This window comes from Strix aluco, chromosome 2 (genome assembly GCF_031877795.1).
Source record: "Strix aluco isolate bStrAlu1 chromosome 2, bStrAlu1.hap1, whole genome shotgun sequence".
NCBI lineage: Eukaryota > Metazoa > Chordata > Aves > Strigiformes > Strigidae > Strix > Strix aluco.
Window position 1 is genome coordinate 118259380 of NC_133932.1, and position 22278 is coordinate 118281657.

The window sequence follows — 22278 nt, forward strand, 5'->3', positions numbered from 1 at the left end:
TCTTAATTTCTGTTTTGAAAATGTCTTTTAAACCTCAAGCCAGAATGAGACACCTTTCTGGGAGATCCTGTGAACCATATAGTTCTGCAGGCTTTCAGGATTTGAACTCTGTCCAACCCAGATTTGTAGCATCTGTATGAATAATGAAAGTGCATGAAAAACACAGAGAATGCTCCAGAAAACTTGAGGTTTGTTTTGGGGAATGATTCAGGTTGACATTGCTGTTGAAGAAACATCCTGCCCTGGCACCTCTGATGAGCATGATACTGAGCAGGAAACCACCTGGCTGAAAACTTTTTTTAGCAGGTTGAGGTCCCCAGTTTGATTTGTTGCACAGCTACAAAAATGATTTAACCTGTACTGAGGAGTGACAACACAGATTTTCTTCAGCAGCAGCGCTGCTTTCCTTAGGCCTTGTGTTTGTTAGCAGCCTGGGATTATCCTGAATTTACTACAGCAGTCTGTCCTTATCTGAAAGATGAAGGGTTGGTGTACTACCCTGGCTATTGTTTGGGATATAAAGAAAAATTCATTGTAACTAAAATTAAGAAATTTAAGAAAGTGCAAAAGAGAGCTGCATTTTACTTTATCAGACTTACCACTCTTAGGTGAAAACTGACCTGACTTTGAAATCCCTGATGTTTGGAAATTATTTCTAGGGTACTTATGTGTTTTCTTGACAATCCTTTTTAGCAACTTTTTAAGACAAAATTGAGCAAAACCAAGAAGATTGGCAGATCCCTGGAATTTGTTCATGATTGCACTAAGCATGTTTGTATTTATGTTGAACTTTTCAACAATTAGTGTTTCATCATTTGGGTTTTCCTGAATTAATTCTGAAATCAGTTTGCAATGTAAGAACATCTTAAAAGCATTAATAGAAGAGGAAAAGAGACCAGTAATGACCCTTTTTATGAAGCAGAACTGATAAAATATATAGATTTTTTCCTCTTCTGGTCTCTTGCCCCAGTGGTTTTAATTTTCCAGTTTTGCAGTGATTTGTCATAGATGGCAGCCAGTATATAGTGGAAAGTGATTCTTGAGCTGTATCTGCATAGGTGCTTTAAGTGTAAGTTAGGCTTGAAGTGATTAGCTTGCATACTATTAGGTATATAACCATAGCAGCAAAACCTAGCAAGAGCTGCAGAATTGACTTGGGTGGTCAGCATGAGACTTGGTACTGGCATGGCTACACTGCTAGTGGCTCCGGAATTGGCCAGTTTTAAAATTAGCTTGGGTCTTCCTACACTTCCTATGCCTGTCGGTGCAATCAGAGTCCAGTGTCTCCAACACAAAGTAGTTGTTTCATTTTCATGACAGTTAAGAATACTTGTGTTTAATGATTACATATTTAAGCATACGTTCCTTCTCCTGAACGCTGGATATGTTTGCTGGGAGTTTTAAGTTGCAGAAAGATCTGTGAAGCATTTCTCCATAGGGGGCAGCAAGCCTCTGCATCAGTTTTAGGCAGTTGCTCATAGACTCATCCCATGTGCTTGGCTGAGTAGCTAGCAAGCCAGAGGAGGTCTTAAAAATCCAAATAAAATCAGTATGTTAGCATTATAACACTGGATGGCAGATTTCAAGCAGTTACCTTTCTAATGCAGTTTTTTATTTGTAAAATACAAGTCTAAGACTGACACAAAGCTCTCCAGGAATGTTCCAACAACAAGGGTAAAGTGATTAAAATAACTTCTAAGAAAGATACTCGGTGCTTAGCACTCCAGGAGTTTTCCCTCCATTTCTGAGTTGTTCTTCACTCCTGTGGACAAATCTGTGAATGGAGTTCTGGCAGAAGAAATCTCAGCTTGGATTTTTTTTTGAGTTGCTAATTTAGTGCTTTGTGGGAGGGCAAGCCTTCCATCTCTGAGGAAGACCATGGGATTCATTCTCAGATACTGGAACTTGAGGGAAGTCCTGAAGTGAACTCACTGCCTTAGGGTATGAAATACTTTGATACTCATCTTCACCCATCAGTCCCTTCCTGGGATAGAGGCAAAGGGTAGGAGGAAAACTGCACATTTGTTTATCTTTTACTTTCTTTTTTAATATGTTCCTCCAAGAAGCATATAAAACTTCAATTTTTTTTTTCCAAGTTACAATTTTAAAGTTACAAATTTATAACTTAAAAAAATTACTCTTATTTCTCTAGCTCATGAAACAAAACCAAGCATAGGGCTAATGTCTACATATATCAATTTAAGCAAAGATAAAATCTGTCTCACACATTAGTCTCCTCCTCTTCCTCTCTAGGCACTAATTAGTGAGCATATGAGCCTTATCATACACGAAGGCATCTAGTTATACTCTTACACTGTTTAGTAGAGCTTGGTACATGTTATTGAATAATCTGTTCTGATTCAAGCAGAAGTTTCTAGTCTCTATAGGAATCAGTGTCCTAAGTCTTGTGAACTTGGTGAAATATTGCCATGCTTCTGTTTCCTAGCTTGGATTTCTGTGTCTATGTTTTATAGTTGAGTGCTTACAAAAAAATACCGTGCTAGTTCTGTACTTTTTGTTTCCTCTCAACTATTGAGAAGTAAATTAATTTTGATAAAAACTGCATTTATCCTGTGTACGTCCATGTGCTAGGTAATTTACTGCCCTTTTTTTCAGGTTTGGCATAACTGGACTGCTGCTAATAAGGCTGAACCATAGCACAGAATAAGTTGAGGTATTTCATGGCAGCAGGCACTTCCACAGCCAACTTACTCTAATGTTTGCATACATCTAGTATGTGATGGAAAATGGGTGTAAGATCTCCATAATAGGTGCAGGCGTAATTTGTATTGTTCAGTGAACAGATATTTTACCCACAAATCTGCTATTGTCAGATGTGTCATCAGTCCGTTAGCGTGAGAAACAGTACTAAAAATAACAGGATAGGGCTGCTAAATACTGAGGCTTGTTAAAATAGTGACAGCAAACTAGCCCTTCTTTCATTCCACATGAAAAGTGTTATGTAGCTGGTCCCCTCTGTAGACTCAACCTAGTGAAGAGCAAATTGGTTTTCAGAGATTGATAATGTATCTATGATCATCTCCTGATACTGATGTATTTCCAAGCCAATCATTTATTGGAGAGTTACAGCAAAGGACGGTTGTCAATAAACCATTTTAAAATAGTGTTTTTTCTAAAGCATTCTAAATGAAAAAAAAAAAAGCATGGCTTAATTTGACAGATAAAATTAGTTTTAATTTTTAATATTACTTCTGATAAAGGATGCTTGCATGTGATAATTTCATGCCTTTTTAATCTGGGAGAACTGAAGCATTTTTGATTGCTTGAATTACATCTGTATTTCAGATGGAAGTAAAATAGACAATTCTATGATTTTTAGTTTTTCCCCATCTGAAATAATGCAGATTTGATATGGTTCAACATCCATTGATAACTTTGAAAATGGTGAAATTGGTTTTGTTTTGCACTAATGTAAAAATTCCTGATTGTTCTTATGCGTTATAATGTGCTGACAACAGTTCTGGACACATACCACCACAAGGTCTGTGCTGTGGAAAAAGTCGCCTTTTTTGAATGTGGTTCTGTACACTGTTGTTAGGAAATTCTGGTTTTGGCATAACTCAGAAGACAAGCGTAAATAAACTAAAATTGTGCATCCTGCTTTGTGCCACAATTCATCATATTAAGCTAGCTGTTTGTTTTATATGTTGTTCTCTTAAACAAAATCCATCAAAAGTTAAGGGGTCTGCTTTCTTGAATGATACCATTGTGAAATTTATTTTCTTCTAGACCTGTAAATACCTTGATACATGTTTTTTATAATACCTGATGACTTTACAGTACAAAAGTTAATGCAGTTCATTACCAGTAAGTAAATTACGTGCAGCTGAGCATGCTGTTACTTATTCTGATGGTTGGGTTCGAAGGGGATCAGAGAGGATAATGAAGGGTTTAAAAAAGGCAAATGAAAACGTAAGTTGCTGAGCTAAAGCAGTTTTACCACTACTTGGATTGGGGGGTGTCACAGAAGGAAGCACTTTCAAAAATCTTTGAAAAACACTCTTCTGTGTGATCAGACTGACAAAGAATGTAACCTTGTTTAAATGATTTTTGCTCATGCCTCTGCTTTTTCTGTACCTTTCTGTAGCATTTACAAAATTCTGCAAATTATGTTATGCCAAAACACATGGTAGGAACTGAAACGAATGCAAAATTATGGCTTCATGGTGTGCGCATTTTTCATGCGCGTCTCGCGTCTCTTGCAAACATGCGTTTAATATGATGATGCCTTGTGGCGCCTTACGCTTTTGTTCTTCACAGTGTGATTAAAAAATGTAGATTAATGCAGGGCTAACATATCTGCATTCTGTGACGCATATTTGGCTATTTAGAAAAATAGGATATAGATTTCAATGAGCTATCTTTAGCTATCATAAGGCCTTTTAAAAAGCTGCCAGGAAAATTTTTTAGAAAATGATTTCCTATTTTGCATAAATTTTAACACCTGTTAATTGCGGTTGCTTTTTTCCCTTCTCGCTGTGTCACATTAGACACCCTGGTTATCAAAGTGATCGTATCACTATGGTATGTCTCATAATTATGATCAAACTGTTATCTAACATTCCTGGAGCATTCTTTTTTTCAATACTTAATACCTTTTATTCCTTGGCCTCATGCATGAATTATGCTGTGTATGTGAAGAGGCTTAAAGTTTGTTTCCATTACATTCTTTCTGAATGGATCCTGTTGTATCTAGGATTTTTTTAAAGCCAAGTAGGAATGTTATTGTTGACCTTGACACCAGATAACTGGGCAGACATTATATAGCTATGTTTGAATCCTCACAAAATGTGATGCTAAAGCCAACAGAATCCTGGCGTGAGACCCTCCTGGACAGCAGAGTTATGGAGCTTTTCTTTACAGTAAGTTTCTTTCTTCAACTTTCATAGTCCAGACCACAGGGAAAGCAGCTCCTTCCTGTTCTAAAACTGTATTGTTGGACTCTTCCTTTTGCATCAGGTAGGACTGATTCTGTTAACTTCAGCTTGCTTATCAAAGCAAACAGAAGAATTGTTTTTTTCCTAGGTTACCAAATATGTATTTTGCCTATAAATTGCTTTGAATTAATGAACATTAACAAAACAAGAAGTTGTATGTTGTGTAGTTATCTAAACTTTTATACATTTAATACTTCTGGGCATGTACTTGTCAAAGAAAACCAAGCACGATGAGCAGTAGTAGAGTGTATCTTTCAGATAAGGTGTAACGTCTTTCTAAAAAGATCAGATGAACAGTGTGTGTTTGCTGATCATAAAGCACTTGCTCAATGGAACAGCTGAAAATAAGTAATGTAGTTGCAGTTTTCTAGCCAGTTTCAGCACACAGAATTATGCATCTCTTTCCTCAGCACAAAGTAAATCCAAACAAGTTAAAATAGATTAAGCTAGGAGGGATGGGGAAGAGGTAGAGTTGGGAGAGGAGAATGTAATACTTTATTTCTGTAACTTAAAAACCCCATTGTATCAAAACTGGATAAAACCAGTATTGTTTTCTCTCAACAGTTGTAGAAAGAAGTTTGTAGTTGCTCAGCTAGGAGTTACTGCAGCAGCAACATACATTGGCTTATAAATTCGTTTATTGTGCTGTTTTATCTTACGGTACATCCCTTGGGACATGAGAATTCTGTATTCTCAGGCTATTTTCGTTTTTGCAAAGGAGAGAAATAATGTGCTCAAAACTTGGACAAAGTTGTTATTAGACAAAGTAAATGTAACTCTTCAGTGCTGTTTGAGAGTTGTCCGATATGTGTTTGGATCCATGACCTTACTTTATGGGGTTTTTTGATAAATTAGATTTTTAAAAAAATTTTTTTTTACTGCAAGTTTATCTGTTCCAGCAGTTTTGAAAAGGTGAAAAAATCGCTGGCAGAACTCTTAGCAGCTATACACAATCTGAACAGCTGTCTAGACTATCCAGACAGTTGCTACTGTCAGCTGTGAACCTCCACATGCAAATAACTTTTTGGCTTACATGTTAACCCTTCCTGGTTTAATAGTATGAAGTTGTCAGAGCTAGATATCTGTTTCTTTGGTTGCTTTGCAATTGCTTATTCATTATAAAAATAATGGTTTTAATAACATGCAGAATTGGTTTAATACATTTGCATTTTACTTAATAGTAATCAAAACTCGCCTGTATTTGATTATTTTTGAATGAATGCTAGCCAGGGCAGTATGCTGTCAGTTTTGGTTTTAGATTCCTGATTTGCAATGGTTGAGGCTTGTAGTATTAGTTTGCTATTTGAAGTAATGTAAGTGAATGATAGTAATTTATATTCATTTATCTGATCTGAGAAATTTTAATAACCTTGCAGAAATTGGCAGGACTACCACATTAAAGAGAACCTTCAGTTCTAATCTCAGCCTAGTGTGGGATGTATATTAGGAGGGGTATTTCTGTTGCAGAGTTTGTTTCTCCTGCTAGCTTGATCTTTCAGAGATTAACTGTGCAGCTAATCCAACTAGTTAGGAGTTGGGTGAAGTTGCAACTGTAATGCCGCAGAGAAATGGTTAGTGTTTTAACTGTACTTTCATGTATAATATTGCTGAAATTATTTAAATTTGCTTCTGGGTGAAAAAGCTACCCTGTATTTATTCATTCAGTAAATCTTATGTGGAAAAACAGGAGGCATGAGCCTAAGAAAATTCTTTAAATCCATACTTGACAATTAAAATAAGTATGTGAGGATATGATAACTGAAATATTAAGATTTGAATCTAGAAAGTCTCACCAGCAGAAGTAATGACATAACAGTTCACAGAAATGCAGGAAGGTTACTGTTGGCCTTGTATAATGTAAGGGTGTGCCGAGGAAGTGATGCATTCATTTTAGTATATGTCTTCAGTGTTTACCTCTGCTAAAGAAGCATCTATATAATCTTGATTGAACTTGTTGACTAACTTTAGCAAGACTCTGTAGCCTAGGCATAGTTAGCATAATAGAGATGACTGTCATTATTGCTGTTTTTAGAAGGAGCAGTATGTCTGACTGGCTGGCATCTGTTTCTCTCTTTAAGACATAACATTCAGTAGACAGTTCAATTTTCAACATGTAGGTGAGACTTAACTAAATATTAGTTTCAGTGAGTTAATTCAAGCCGTGCGATTTTGTGAGCTGAGTCACAATCTTGACATTTACTGTGGTTTAGAGAGTTGTAGAAACCCTTGCATTTCAGACTGAATGGAAGTTATAGTAAGCTTTTTTTGGTGTGTGCTCTTTTGGATTGAGAGCCATGTGACTGTTGTAAGAACACCCTATTTTCCGCGTATTATTAACTATCTCACTTCCTGAAAGGTACATCGAAAAATCAGAGAAGATACAGATATGGCCCAAGATTCATTACAGTGTCTGGCACAGCTGGCATCTTTGCACGGGCCAGTCTTTCCTGATGAAGGTTCACAAGTTGATTACCTGGCACACTTCATTGAGGGATTACTGAATACTATCAATGGGTATGTATGCCTGCTCTCTAAATTTAGATGGCATCTTTTAATCTTTAGTTCGGAGTATAGCGTATCTGTGTGGCGAACTGGTATGGCTTGCTTATTTCTGGATATAATTTGTGTTTAGTGTTGGATTACTGAAATTAAGAAAAGGCGGTTGAAAGCAGGTGGTGCTTAAGTAATATGAAATAGGTTTATTGATTGAAAATGTATCAACAAAATCAATTCACTTTTAGCATTTTTCTTAAAGGCAAAAAACTAACTGCTATTTCTATCTGTAGAATTGAAATAGAAGACTCTGAAGCAGTGGGAATTTCCAGTATTATCAGCAACCTGATAACCGTATTTCCTCGCAATATTTTAACGGCCATTCCAAATGAACTTTTCTCTTCATTTGTTAACTGCCTTGCACACCTCACTTGTTCTTTTGGAAGAAGTGCTGCCTTGGAAGAAGTGGTAAGTATCACTCTCAAATTGTTGTTTTTTGTTTCTCTATTTGTGATAAGCATGAGGGACATGAGAATTTGGCTGTTTTATTAATAACTGTTGTGGATTCAGTGGTTTTCTTCTAGATATTTCTGAAATCACATCTGAGAAGATTTTGTTTCAAACAACATAACGAACATAATTGCACACTGTATGCATCTTTCAGACTTTGTTTGGATTTAAAGCACTTGTCTCATATTTTCATTTTAAAAAGAATTGATTCATTTAAACATATTAAAGTCTTTAAATATGGCTGGCTTGCTCTTGTAGAACTTCTTTGAAAACTGTTGTAGATAATGAATGAGCTACAGTCCTGAAAGCTTAAAATGACTACATGAGCATATGGACAGACTGAAACTTAACTGCTGTCAAGAGTTCTGTTTTAAGTGAATGTAGCTGTTAAGATCTGTTGTTAACCCCATATTTCTAAGCTGTTCAAATCATCCCTTCATTGCTGACGCAGTTCAAATGGTAATTCTGTGTACAAATCTAGCACAGGAATTCAGAGGGTTTTTTCTGTTTGTTTCCTTCTTTCAAACTTCGGTTGTAACATTAAAGAGCAGTTGGGATAGTCTAAGTCATCTGCTTCTAAAAATTGCATTAAAAAAAAACTTCTAAGGAGACCTAGTTTAAGGAAGAAAGCCCACAAGAATTAAGGCGAATAATCTTGCATTTGATCTGTTTATGTGCAGTAGCTATTGATTTAAAATGAGACTATCAAGATATTAGCCAATATTTCCCCATCATCATTAAAAAGTATGAATTTTTACCAGTTTTGCTTTATTGACTGGGTTTAATTACCTGCCTTTGAAAATAATTATACAATAATTACCTATAGTTATACAGCTGATGGACATGTTTCTTTACTAGAGATCACAGGTGTGTTAATTAGCATTCATTGCAGATCATGTCTGTACTTTAAGGTTAAAATGCATTACATTTGGCCCAGTGCTCACTTAAACTTTCAAGTGTGTTCATGTCTTAATCAAAAAATTGGTGATTAAATTTAGAATCTAAAATACAGCTACTTTCTAAACCTGACTGGTCAAAACTTGCCTTGCTTTTGAGATTTTCTAGTAGAAGATTGAACATAAGTTCTGGTGCTCACCAACACATTTAGACATGCATCTGAAGCCTTTACAGAAAAAATTCAGCAAAACCACAGGCCCCTATAATTTAAATTAAAGGGACTAAAGGGATGTTGTTTCCTCAGTTAGCCTCTTGTTACTTGAGAGCTAGAATATGCAACCATGTTTAATGAAAACAGTGCTCAACATAATGCCATTCAAAACACTTCCATCTCTCGACAAAAGCTTCTGGTAGCTTGTACCACTATCTGGTACACAGTTTGTTTTGGAAATGACTGGTCAGTTATGCCTGGTAAACTGTGGCCGCCTACACTTATATGATCCCATAGTTTTTGCTGAAGACAGTATTTTCAGTATTAAACGTAAATGTTCTGAGATTCACCAACATCAGAGAGAATGCAAGATTTGTTTGTTTTAATAGAGAATTTTCTCACTGTCCTTGAATCTTTAAATCATTCTGTGGAAAGCAAAACATTACACTGTCACCCCTTCCATTCTGTCATAGCTCTTACAGATATCTCAACTTCATGCTCTTTCTCTGATTTCCAGGATGATTTGGAATTCTGTGCTGATGGGCCTTCAAAAAAATAATTCTTATACCTTAACAGTGTGTCAGCAGTAAGCCATGCTACCGAGACTTTTAAGTTATTGTTGACTTAATCCAGATGGCGTGATGATACTGTGTGCTGTGTCTGTTGAAATACTACTTTGCATCCCTGAAAACAATCTTTTGGCTTAAGAATGTCCCAGTCAGTTAATGTGTTCCCTGAGCTTCTTGCTTAGACTGCTTGTGGTGACATCTTGTGTGAGCTCATATGCTGTCTGTAATTAAGAGCTGTTGATAGATAAAATCCTGCATGTATTGGGCTCAGAGTCCTCAGATAATATTTCTGGAACTCTTCAGAAATCTGAAGTGCAGCAGAATGCAGGCAGGCGTACTCCTTAAGCTTTGCTGGTCGGAAAAGCTGTTTTCCCCATATTTCTGCCACTTCATATGCCAGCAGAAGGTCTTGTGAATATTGCAGAAACCCTGTCAGGCACACAGAATAAGACCTGCTATGGAAACTGTCAAAATTGGGAGGTCCTGAACCATAATATGCAAACTGCTTCAAAGCAGCTAATACTGATTTTTTCAACCGGGAAAACCCCACAATCCCATCATGTTCAAATGCTGTTTTACATTTACCTGCCTGTTGGGGTTGGGGAGATTGACTGAAGGAAGCTGAAAACATTTGCCTGAACAGCTACACTGGTGGAGGGCAATAACTTTCAGCAATGCTGGGCATTACTTTATGGTGCAAGTTGGACCAGTAATCTCTTCCTTTAATAGGACTGGGTCTGAGAGAAGGTGCTTTTCCACAGCTGTGCATCACCTTGCTCAACACTTAGCGCTTATGCAGAAATAGAAATCAAATAGTCCATCTGAATTAGTAAAGAGTACGAACAGGATGTTGGATGAAAAGTCAAATAGAAATAAAAATTACAGCAAAGGCTTCTTCTCAGAATGAATCTTAATGCACTGTTCCTGTTTCATGATACTTAAAAATATCATGTGATGGGAGAGATCATTCTGAATTTGGTCCTTTCTGTTGTGCTTCCAACTCTTTCCAGCTTGTAGCTACTCGACAAATTTTAGAAGTGTTCTTTCTTCAAAGGGTCAGCAGACTGTGAAGGAAGAAGTACCGATTTTCTTTCCGTTTCCCATACAAGAGAAATTAAGCATCTTTGCTTTGATACTGGTTGTATCTTGCCTCTCCTGAAGATCTGAGTTCTGAACTGGGCTCTGCCGTTGCTTCTGTTGCCTCCATCAGAACGATTCAGCTCCCCAGTCTACAGCATTTCACTTAATTTACCTGTATGAGTATGACATCTTTGGTAGCCCAGCTGTAGCTAATATAAAATGTGGGAATTTCTAATAAGGTTCCTTTGTGACTAAATTTTTTCCAATATGGATAAACTCTTTCTACTATTTGGGCACATACTTTATGGAGGCACTTATTAATCCTAGCTTCCATATGAGGATACCATAAAATGTTAAAAGCATCTTTTTCATGGCATTAACTTCTGTATTACCTTCTCAAATAAATGAATTTTTTCTGTTTATTCATTTATGCTCTGGAATCTTATAAATTATGTAAATGTATTGCACACATATGTCAGAATATTTCAGGATTGAATGTCTATGAATTTATTTGTCCTTTAGCCTTCTAGTTTTAAAAAGACATGTTGTGGTGTCCATCCTAAATTTGTGGCTTGTGCTAGTGTTGAATACAATTTTGCCTCTCTCCTTGTCATCTTCAGCTTTTGTTTTCACACTTGCATCAGTGTGTCTCATATTTTAACTTCTGTAAATATGACCACTTTGCAGTTATAAAATGATGCTGTGAAGCTATCTTGAAATGCTTCCAATGTGATATCAGTTTTCCCTCTTAATCAGTCATCCAGCCAATGTTTTCTTTTCCTTGCCTGTTCATCCAGCCGTGTTTGTAACTTCACTGAAAGTCAGGAATTCTTCTGTCTGGAGCATGATTAAGGCCTTAATATCTCTTTATTTCATCAAGGATTCATTTTACTAAGGTCTGCTATCTCAAAGTAACTTCTGTGAGTGATCCTGTTGGTTAAAACTTGAGAAAGCTTCTTAGAGAAATGTCCTGCTTTAGCAGCATGTTTATCCGTACAGTCAGACTTAAGTTATTTGTAGTTGGATATATTTACTAATGTTCAATTTTTGCATCAAGTAAAGAAGTTTTTAGGTACGCTAAAAATACTTTTAAAAAGAAAGGGCCTCTTTGGTATTTGGTTCTTTAGTTTGCCTGTAACCCAGGACTTCGTTCTTCAGATACGTTAATTCCTTTTGCAACTTATGTACTATGTAGAAACATATATGAATAACTAAAAACATGAAGCATCAGTTAAAATGCACCAAGTAATTGGGGGTACAGGCTTATGTGGAATTCTGCATATTTTTTTTGTTCATAGAATGAGAAATTGCGTATCATCATCAAAACTGGCTACCTGTAGTAAGATCTCTTGAACAATCTTACAGTTATTTCCTCTGGAGCAGAGAATAGTTATCTTTTCTCTCTCTATTTCAGAAATAGTGGAATACATAGAAATCTATATGCATGTGTTCTACATTTGTCTATCTGAAAAGAAATGACTCAGTTTTTTGTTGTTACTAATAAGAGCTGAGATGCTTGGCATCTTTGGGGTAAAATCTCAGTAGCTTCTGTATTTAGGTAATTATTCATTAAAGGCTTAATTTAAGCCTGTTTTGGTTTTGAACATCAGATAAAGAGAAATAGCGAAACACTTTGACAGTTTTTTTAAAGCCTAGCAAGCGTGAAAGCTGCACTGACCTTTTCGATGTGTTGCTTCAGTTCATTCTGATATTTTCTTGACTATCCTTAGATAGGTTTTGTGATTGATTTTTTTTTTTTTTAACTGCTTCAACATTAGAAGAACATTTGTTAAATAATAATATAAGGATGTTCCTCTGGTTTAGGAATAAGATTTTTGTTTTGTTTGTTTCATCTCTTACAGCTTGACAAAGATGACATGGTATATATGGAAGCATATGATAAGTTGCTGGAATCTTGGCTTACTTTGGTACAAGATGACAAACATTTCCATAAAGGTTTCTTTACCCAACATGCTGTTCAGGTCTTTAATTCCTACATTCAGTGCCATCTAGCTGCTCCTGATGGTACAAGGAATTTGGTAAGCCCTCATTGTAGTAGTTCTTAATGATGATATATAGTAACTAGCCTGTGTCTTTTGGTGTGTACTATATTATGTAGCTCATACTAGCTATACTACTACAGCTAGAGTTTACTAACTGTATTACTATAGCTAGCATAGAATTAGTATTTGTGACCTCGGAAATGAAAAATTTGCTGCATTTGTTACTGAGTGGTCATTTTCCAGTCTCTCATTCTGAAGAAGAAATAAAGGAATACAAAGAAATAAAGGAAAACAACATTCATCTTACTATTCTTCCCACAGATGCAATGACTAAAATTCTGACCATCCTTCTCTGAACTAGGGTCCTAGTTAAATTCCCCAATGAAATGGGAAGCCTTTTATACAGTTGTTACCTTCTATACATTATCTTCAAAGTATACTTTTGAAGTATAATTGACATGCATAAATATCTGGAAAAAATGTAGAACGACTATGCTCCAATTAGAAGAAACTTGCAATATTGTGTGGTTCTTTTGGATAAAATGAATTCCAATTGAATTTTTGAGGTGATTGTTCTAGAGAAAACCTAGAAGTACCTCAAGCATCTCTTGAGCCATTGAGAAAGAAAGCAGATTAATCTTTTTGCCAGGAGTCTGGATCTTAATAAAATAGATTCTCATACAGAAAGTTGGAAGTAGATGTTGGATGACTTAATTATTGCATAGATTCAATTCAATAACTGTATAAAGCCTCTCTTTAATTTGATGCTGTGCAACGGTCTCCAAGATACCTAATTCTGAAAAGCACCACATAAAACTTAATTCTGCTATCGCAGTATGTAACAGATGGTAATAACAGTGCCAAAACAGAGAGAAATATTTCACAAGAGAACTTTGAATTCATATCAGGCGGTCTTGACATAACTTGTATACACAGGTTAATTCATGTCATTCTGTGAGATAAGTCATTTATCCCACGGGTAACCTTTTAAAAGCCACAGCTGGCATTTTAGAATGCTTCTTGTTCAATATCAAAGCAGTAACAGGAACTTTCAGTCTCTGAGAGCAGAGGCTCACCCTTCAGTAAACAGCTGCAACTTTGAAGTTGCCAAAAGAGTGATTTGCAGGGTTACATAAAGAAAAGATGGGTTAAAAGCACTTTGGATAAGGAGTTGTGTATGGATTCAGTTTTCCAGAGCCTTTACAGAAACAAAGCAGACTGATAGCTTTCTCTGTCACTTGTATTTTACTTTGTTAATTGTGTGAATTTAATGATTCTTTAGAGATCTTTAAAAATATCAGTACTTAGTTTCTATATATCATGGTTCATATCTTCAAGAGTAAGGTCTAATTATTATTTAAGACTTATAATGCAGCCAAGATAAACTCTGAGAAATCAAATAGTGTAACTTCTGCATCAGCAACAAATAAAACTGAGATGATGATGATTAGTAATAAGTCTAATGTTTTCCTGAGGCTATAGCATTTACTTTTTAAAACTTTTTCCCCTCGAACAATGGGTTATGGAAAATCTTTAATGAAAGATGATTTTCATTTAATCATGAAAAATACTACTTATGTGATTTATGTAAGATCTCAGACAACTGAGAACAATATATTTGATTAATGAATAGGGTAAAGCATGAAGTTCCAGTATTTAAAATGGTTCTTGGTCTGCTGTATATGTGATTTGAAATGTAAATATACTTCAGCAATCTTTTGACCACTGGGTTTGCAGACCATCTCTGTGAGCCGAAGTCATTCGGTACCTTTTACCATACTTCTAGCAGAGGATGCTCAACAGAGCTGATCTATATACCCTGTGGTGTGAAGAAGCTGTTTTGCTATTGTCCAGCTTGTGCTTAACCTATTAATAACATGTATCAATTTTCATAACTCTTACCCCTAACACTTTTCACAGTGAATCTTTTGACTTGAGAGCACTACTGGAAATTGTAGCAAATATATACGATTAACCGAATGTGGCATTTTGCTAATGAGTCTGTGAAGTGCCAGTTTTAAAACAATGTGAAGCCATGTTTACTCCTTGTTTAACTCTTCTGTGTCTAATTTAGTACAAGTCTGTTGTTTGTCTATGCAAAACACCTTGAAAGAAAAAGCCAAAATAATGTAGAAAATTGTGTTGATGATAAAATTTACAAATATAACGCTAACTAGTTACTTCTAATTTTGTTGAAATAACCAAAGACTGCCAATGGTGTGGCCTCTCGGGAAGAAGAAGAAATAAGTGAACTGCAGGAAGATGACAGAGACCAGTTCTGTGACCAGTTGGCCAGCGTTGGCATGCTGGGGAGAATTGCTGCAGAACACTGTATACCTCTTCTTACAAGGTACAAAAAAACCCAGTCATGAATGCAAATCAATAAAGCCATCATATATGAAAAGCCTGACTTTGCCAAAAAAAATTAAAACCAGCGAAGTTATGTTATTGTTATTTGTCCACAGTTTATTAGAAGACCGAGTTACAAGGCTCCATGGTCAGTTGCAGAGACATCAGCAGCAGTTACTTGCCTCACCAGCATCAGGCTCAATTGACAATAAAGTGCTTGATGACCTGTATGAGGATATTCATTGGCTTATTTTAGTCACAGGTTAGTGAACAGCTTTAAATGACACCTATTCTGGTATTCTTATTGCAGCTGGATCACCTTAGGAAAAAGAAATTCCTGTATATCAACTACTCTTAATTGACTATAAATTTTATCCCTTAAGATGCTTTCATCTTACATACACTACTCACAAAGTCTTTGTTTTACTTTCATCTGCCTTGAGTAACATGAATGTTATCTTTAAAAGGTTGATGAAATCTTTGCATAAGGTAATGTCACTTGGAAATTCCCACAACTAATTTTGTTACAGATTTTTTTTGAGATGTGTTATCAGTCAACCCATTCAAGAAATTAGTCTGTTCATGATATCAGTTGTGTTGTCTGGGGACACACGACTTTATAAGGAAATCCACATGAGATCAGGATAACGGTATTACTCAGTGGTGGCAAAGAATCAAGTAAGTTCCAGAATCTCTCAATGCCGATGATCCGCGTCCTGGCATTTTGTTGTGTTTCAGGGAACTTGAATTTAGAACCTTTTTTGGTTTTGATTTTTAGATGGAACTATCTTACATCTGTTTGCAAAACATAATAACAACTAAGTGTCTGTACTTTGTTAGGAGAAATGTATACTTCATGAAATATTTTGTGGGATCTCTTTGAACATCCGATGTTTTAGTCACTCAGATGCTGACATGAATGTGTTTATAATATTTTTGTATCAATGTGGGATGAAATTTGTAGCTCGCATGTGGTTATGAGATCAGACATTGAAAACTATGACTAGAGCTGAAATTAATATTAATTATCTGGACACCAGAGTATCGTATAAAATCCATGTTTCCACTGATCTGCAGCTGCTATGCAAGGAAAACTATTATAGCACATTTACTTGGTGTGTGAAAGCCTCTGGCAGACTTGAAATGTTAGCAGAACAGAAGTCTCAAATAAGATGGAATTGGTGGGAAAGCTGTAAAATAAAGACTTCTTAAATCACATAACAGAAGAAGAAGAAAGTGACAACAAAATGTTGATTTGAGGTTTTTTTCCACCTCAATAGTTGAATTGACTGTAGTACTTTTACATGAAGCAAAGCTTATCTCTCTTTTTAATTTGGTGGTTTCTTTAGGTTTTTCTCTGCGGAATGCCTTTAAGGATTCTAAAGTTAACTTACACATATTTAAACAGTGTTAGTCAGGGTTTGTACAAACAGTTGATTCTGGTGTGATGTCTGCAGTTAAGCCAATGGATTCTCTAATCAAATAGCTATAAGTTAACCTAGGGTAGAAAGTTGTGATCACTCTTTCTTTTTTAATGTAAGGCTACCTCTTGGCTAATGATACTCAGGGAGAGACTCCGCTAATACCTCCAGAAGTAATGGAATATTCCATAAAACATTCAGCTGAGGTTGATATCAATACAACACTTCAGATTCTGGGATCTCCAGGAGAAAAGGCCTCTTCCATCCCAGGGTACAACAGAACTGACTCTGTAATTAGGTAAGGATGCATCTTAAGTATGTTAAATGCTTTTTCAGAGGAAAAAAAAAAAAGAGAAGCTGAGTGGACTTCTGTGAATTTAAAAAGTAAAAAAGCAATATGTAAAGACTTGAACATTCGAAAAGAAACATCTCTTAACTAGTATTAAAGTAAGGATAAATAATTCATAAGAATGGTTTTTATAACAGATGTATTAAGGCAATGCTGTAAAAGAGATTAAGACAAGGCAGAAAAATGAAGTGGTTGTTTTTTTTTTTAGGGTAGACAGAGGCAGGGTAAATACAGATAATATTTCAAGTCAAGATGATCCAGGGGAGGACTTAGAAGAAAAATGAGAATAAGGCATCAAAACAGATAAAACTGAGTGAAGATGGGAAGGCTGAAATGACCAGATTGACCTATTACTCTTAACAGAGGACATGAGCTAAATCTTGGAAATAAACAGAAATGGTTTTATACCTCTACTGAAAACCCATCTTTGATCTATTTGTTAAAGAAAATTCCTAAAATTACTTGAATTACTAAAAAGTGGTAGATCAAAATCTTTAGATAATATACTATATAATTCATTCAGCACACGTACAGCTTAAGCAAACACTTTCCAGAGCACCTGAGCTTGTCTACTTTGAACAGGAGTTACTGCACAAGTTTGGCAGCAGAATTGGTCCTGAGCACGGGAAGAATTGTTGTCACTTATGTACACATATCACTAGTAGCCTATAAAAGGAGCAGGAGAGGGGATTTCCTTTCTCTTTTTGCAAGAAGGCTAATGCCCACAAAAGACTCCTCCATTTGAATCCTCACACTTAAGATTACATTCCACTTTTAACTGACATGAAAGATTCTTCACCCAAGGTCAGTAGTTGTGTACTTAACGTTTACCTGTTCTGGAAGAGGCTAGAGAAAATGGATCTTCATTAGCAATGATGTGCCTAATGTTTAGAAGTTTGAATACTGCTCAGTGAGACTTGGCTGCTTTGAGAAGTGGCCACCAAACAGGATTTCTTGATGCGGTGGCTCGATGGCTATGGGAATAAAATCAGATCTAAACAAGGAGAGATTCTGAGGCTTTCTGGTAATAGCTCTGAAATGTCTTCAAGAAATAGACCACTGTCAACTCCTAAATTCCTTGTGCACTATCACATTTGTACCAAATTTAATTGATATACTACAAAAGCTAATATTTAATTTTATGGATAGGTTGTATTAATGCAATCACTGGGTGATCTGCTGTTTCAGACTGTTTCTCTGCAGTAACGAAAGAGAGAAACAACTAGTCATTTCGTATTTTTTCTTTAGTATGAATCACACTGCAAAAGCTGCACAGTTAGGACCCACTTGGTCATTAAGCTTGACAGTGCAAGGAGGGGAGAATCAGTTTTTCAAAAAAGCTTTTCAAGCACTCCAAGTAGTAGTCCATTTGCCTTCATTCCCAATTCGTCAGAACGCTTGTGAGGATTCTTTGTTGCGGTAATTTTGATGTCGAAGATAATCACCTCATCTTTTAATACATTTCTGACTTTTTGGAGGATATTTGCCGCTCTATCCTATCTCTTTCTCCTTGCATTTAAAGAAACGATAAATTCAGGTGCTTTTTACTTCATCAAAGTTGAACTACTTTGTGTTATTCTGTCTTATTTCATGAAAAATGAAAGTGATACTCGCACTGCTTGTCCAAAAACCATTCTCAGCATCATCATTGTATTTTAAATCTTCAGGTTGTTATCTGCTATTTTGAGAGTGTCTGAAGTAGAATCTAGAGCAATAAGGGCAAATCTCATGCACCTCCTGAGCCCCCAGATGGGCAAAGATATTGTATGGTTCCTCAAGCGTTGGGCAAAGACTTACCTCCTAGTAGATGAAAAGCTGTATGATCAGGTAAGGATATAACTTTTATGAATTAATTGGCGAGTATTAGCAGTAATATTGTCCTGTGAATGCAGATGTCAGAGTAGCTAAAGTGCAATGATAAAGCATTTTTAATGTTCAATGGGTTGTGGTTTATTCTGGAATTTGAAAGTTGATGTCTTCTTCAGTTTTTTAATTAGAAATGTAAGTTGTTAGGGGACCCTTGCACATTTTGGTGCGAATGTGATTTTTTTTTTTTTTTGGTAGCCATTGCCATAGCAGAATAGCATAGTGTGTGTGCTCAGGTTGCATAACAGGTGAAACTCAATGACTACAGCAATTTTATAAGCTACTTCTCACTATCCATCAGATCTTACAGTTCATCTCTAATACAGTGGTTGCCCTTGATGGATGATTTAGTAACCCAGTCATGATTCTGAATTAGATATTTGACACCATCACAAGGTACTATACATCAGCTAATGTCATGCTACTTTCTCTCCTCTCCCCGTTCTCATATGTTCTCATTGTATATATCATGATTTCAGTGATTCGTTTTTTGTAAAGGGCAACTTCTTGTGTTTGGACAGCACTAATCATGATTAGACCTTGATCCTGATTTTGCTTATCAAACTAACTGTAATCCAGCTAGCTGATGGAGGCCACTTATCCTAAAGAGGTCCTGTTGGCTCTAACTTTTGAGAAGGAAGCCTCCTCCTTTCCCTTTTATTTCCACTACTGAAGCAACTAAGAATACTAACGCTTCAGGAGGCCCCTCCTTAACAAAAATAAGTATACCATAGATTTGTAAATGTTTGGAATCAGATTATTCAGCTTGTACTAGCTTGTACTTACAGCAGAGCTAAGACTTTTTAAAGATACCAGTTGGGGAAGAATGAGAGAGCATGTAAGGAGGAGATCCACATGAGAAACAATGTGAAGAAACAAAATAGAGTATATAGGAAATGCACATGTTTAGTTTGTGTTGACATGTGAAAGTGATTGAAACTTCTACTACTTAAACCTTATGCTCAGTCATGTGTATGTCATGAGTTTTAAAGTTAGAAATGTTAGTGGTGTGCTGACAGGAAGCCCCTGCACAATTATTACAAAATCCTTGGATTTCATTCTTGAGAAACTTTTTTAAAGACAGGAGAACAGGCAATTTCAAGGAAGAATATTTTAATGTGCCAGGACCAGAGTGTGACATCTTCCCTCAAAGATGTATAGATTGAAGGAACAATCTGCAGAAAGCAGATGCTGAAATTAAGTTTTTTACAAGGTTTGATCTAGATCAACAGCTAGGTTTATTGCTAACATTTTTAATCACTGAATTTTGAGGAATTTCATCATGAATCAATGGAAAAACACTTTTGGGAGATGATTTTGGGATCTTACAATTTTTAAAGCTTTTGTACTTTTGTTGGCATTAAAAGCTAGACATACTCAAACCTGATTTTGTAATGAGGTTGAAACTTTTCTTTCTTTAAGGTGTTGTGCTTAAAATTGCAAGATAAATTTGGCAAAGATTTTTCTGTTACAGGTATTCTTTGCCTTTGTCTATGTAACATTTGTGTATTTTAAGTAGGGAAGAAGTGACAGCCTGAAAAGAATTTGCTGACAATGATTACCATACATTTTGGGGTTCTGGCTTCTGTAAAACTCACTCATTTTAATGCTTTTCTTATAGATAAGTCTGCCATTTAGTACAGCATTTGGTGCTGATACAGAGGGTTCCCAGTGGATTGTGGGTTACCTTTTAGAAAAAGTGATCAGTAACCTGGCAGTGTGGAGTTCAGAGCAGGACCTTGCAAATGATACTGTACAACTGCTAGTAACATTAGTGGAAAGGAGAGAGCGGTAAGTTGCTATACCTCTGGAAGTCAAAAAATTTCTTTTGCTTCCTTTAAATTTTTTTGGCCAAAGTAATCCAGATACAGGGCACTTCCTCTTCATGTCTCTAAGTCAAATTACTTTAGTAACATAAATGGAAAAAAAAAAAGTCTGACAAAGTGAGGAGTGAGACCTATATTTGACAGACCATAACCTAATTTTTATTATTGTTCACAGGTTGCACTCTCCTTCCCTTACCTTCGTGCCTCACTCTTAAACAGTGAGAAAGGAAAACTCTCATGGTCTCCACTCTTATTGCAAGGATTTTTGCAGTGTTGCTTATTTTTGTTGAACAAGTTCTTCCAGATTAAGAGTTCAGATACTGGCTAAGCCAGTATAAAATGTGTTTTGTAAACATATAAAAACACTTCTAAAGTCCAGGATTTGACAGATTCAGATGAATTTCAAAGTTTTCTTTGGTATTACAAACTGTGAAGTAGGAAATTTTTGAATGTTTTACTTCTGTGAATTGACATGCAATTATACATGCAGTCATGTATTCATAGTCTGCTGAAAGACTGTTCTTGAGGATTTAAACACTTGAGAAATCTTCCTTTTAAAAAAATTAAACCCCATAGGAACTAGTTTTGGAATAAAATGCTTATTTTATCATGACATAATGAGACTAAGCTTTTAATCCATGCAATATGTTCATTAACTCTGTGTGTATGTGTGTAAAACTAAAGCACTTCCCTGCTTTTCTCCCATATGAATTGAGCTATTTTCAGAATATATACTTCAGAAATCTTACAGGTGAGGCATTATTAAGATTAAAGTCAAAAGGCGGTTTAGCCTTAGAATAAAGGATTAAAAAAAAAAAATATCTTCTGACAGCTGCTAGCAACCTGATGTGCTTTGTTCATACAATTTTGTGAAGTCTTTAATGAAAATGTTTTTTCCCTCTTTTAGGGCAAACTTAGTTATTCAGTGTGAAAACTGGTGGAATTTAGCTAAACAATTTGCAAGGCGAAGTCCTCCTCTTCACTATTTGTCCAGTTCTGTGCAGAGAACACTAATGAAAGCTTTAGTTTTAGGAGGCTTTGCTCATATGGATACGGAAACAAAGCAACAATACTGGACAGAGGTAAGCTCTTTTGATGCTTCTGTCACCTCCATTTTAGCAAGTAGTATAGACAAGTTAGTTTAGGGAATTTTATGGTGACACAAAATCAACCCGTATAAAATCTTTTGATTCTGAACATCTAGTATTGATAATTTTTCAAATAATTCTCTCTTTGAAGGTCACTAATTGTATGGCACCCATGAGCTGCCCAAAATTGTATCTAAACTATCACAACCTAAACAGAAACAACTAACATAATTACCTGGAGGATTCTTGAAGCAGCCAGTATAGCAGTACACTTGAAAGAGACTATTATAAAAGGTTAAAAATTTCACTTGGAACTATGTCATTTCTTCCATTTAATTTGGTGATGTTATGAATTACTCAATTATTCACTTAATGATAATGACAGTAAATAAAGAGCTAATATGGAACATAATGAAGAGCCTTGAAAAGCTTTTTGTGCCCTGGCTCCATTAAAGTTCAGATATTTAATACCAGAAAGGTTGGTGCTGGAAAGTAGCTGAAATGGGATCAGAAAGCACCACATGAGCTTGTAAAGCATTGGCCTGAGAGAAACTTGCTGTTACTAGCAAAACTATGAAATTAGTGTTTGAAGGTAAGACTATAATGCACTGGAAGTAATTGGGAAAAACATGTAACTGTTATTATGGAAGTTTCTAAA

General features: G+C 35.8%; 1 protein-coding gene across 8 annotated transcripts in view; it reads left to right on the forward strand.

Moving 5' to 3' along the window:
- Nucleotides 1-22278, forward strand: part of XPO4 (exportin 4) — an 86106-nt gene that overhangs the window by 46066 nt on the left and 17762 nt on the right. For all 8 annotated transcript variants that reach the window (XR_012622105.1, XM_074816040.1, XM_074816046.1 and 5 more), the window contains 10 exons: nucleotides 4771-4883; nucleotides 7315-7472; nucleotides 7745-7919; nucleotides 12581-12757; nucleotides 14929-15071; nucleotides 15187-15332; nucleotides 16612-16789; nucleotides 18508-18667; nucleotides 20328-20497; nucleotides 21440-21614. Coding sequence is in view for 7 of the 8 variants with exons in the window: in XM_074816040.1 (XP_074672141.1) it covers nucleotides 4771-4883; nucleotides 7315-7472; nucleotides 7745-7919; nucleotides 12581-12757; nucleotides 14929-15071; nucleotides 15187-15332; nucleotides 16612-16789; nucleotides 18508-18667; nucleotides 20328-20497; nucleotides 21440-21614 (1595 nt within the window). In the remaining variant the exon portion in view is untranslated. The remainder of the gene's footprint in view (nucleotides 1-4770; nucleotides 4884-7314; nucleotides 7473-7744; nucleotides 7920-12580; nucleotides 12758-14928; nucleotides 15072-15186; nucleotides 15333-16611; nucleotides 16790-18507; nucleotides 18668-20327; nucleotides 20498-21439; nucleotides 21615-22278) is intronic.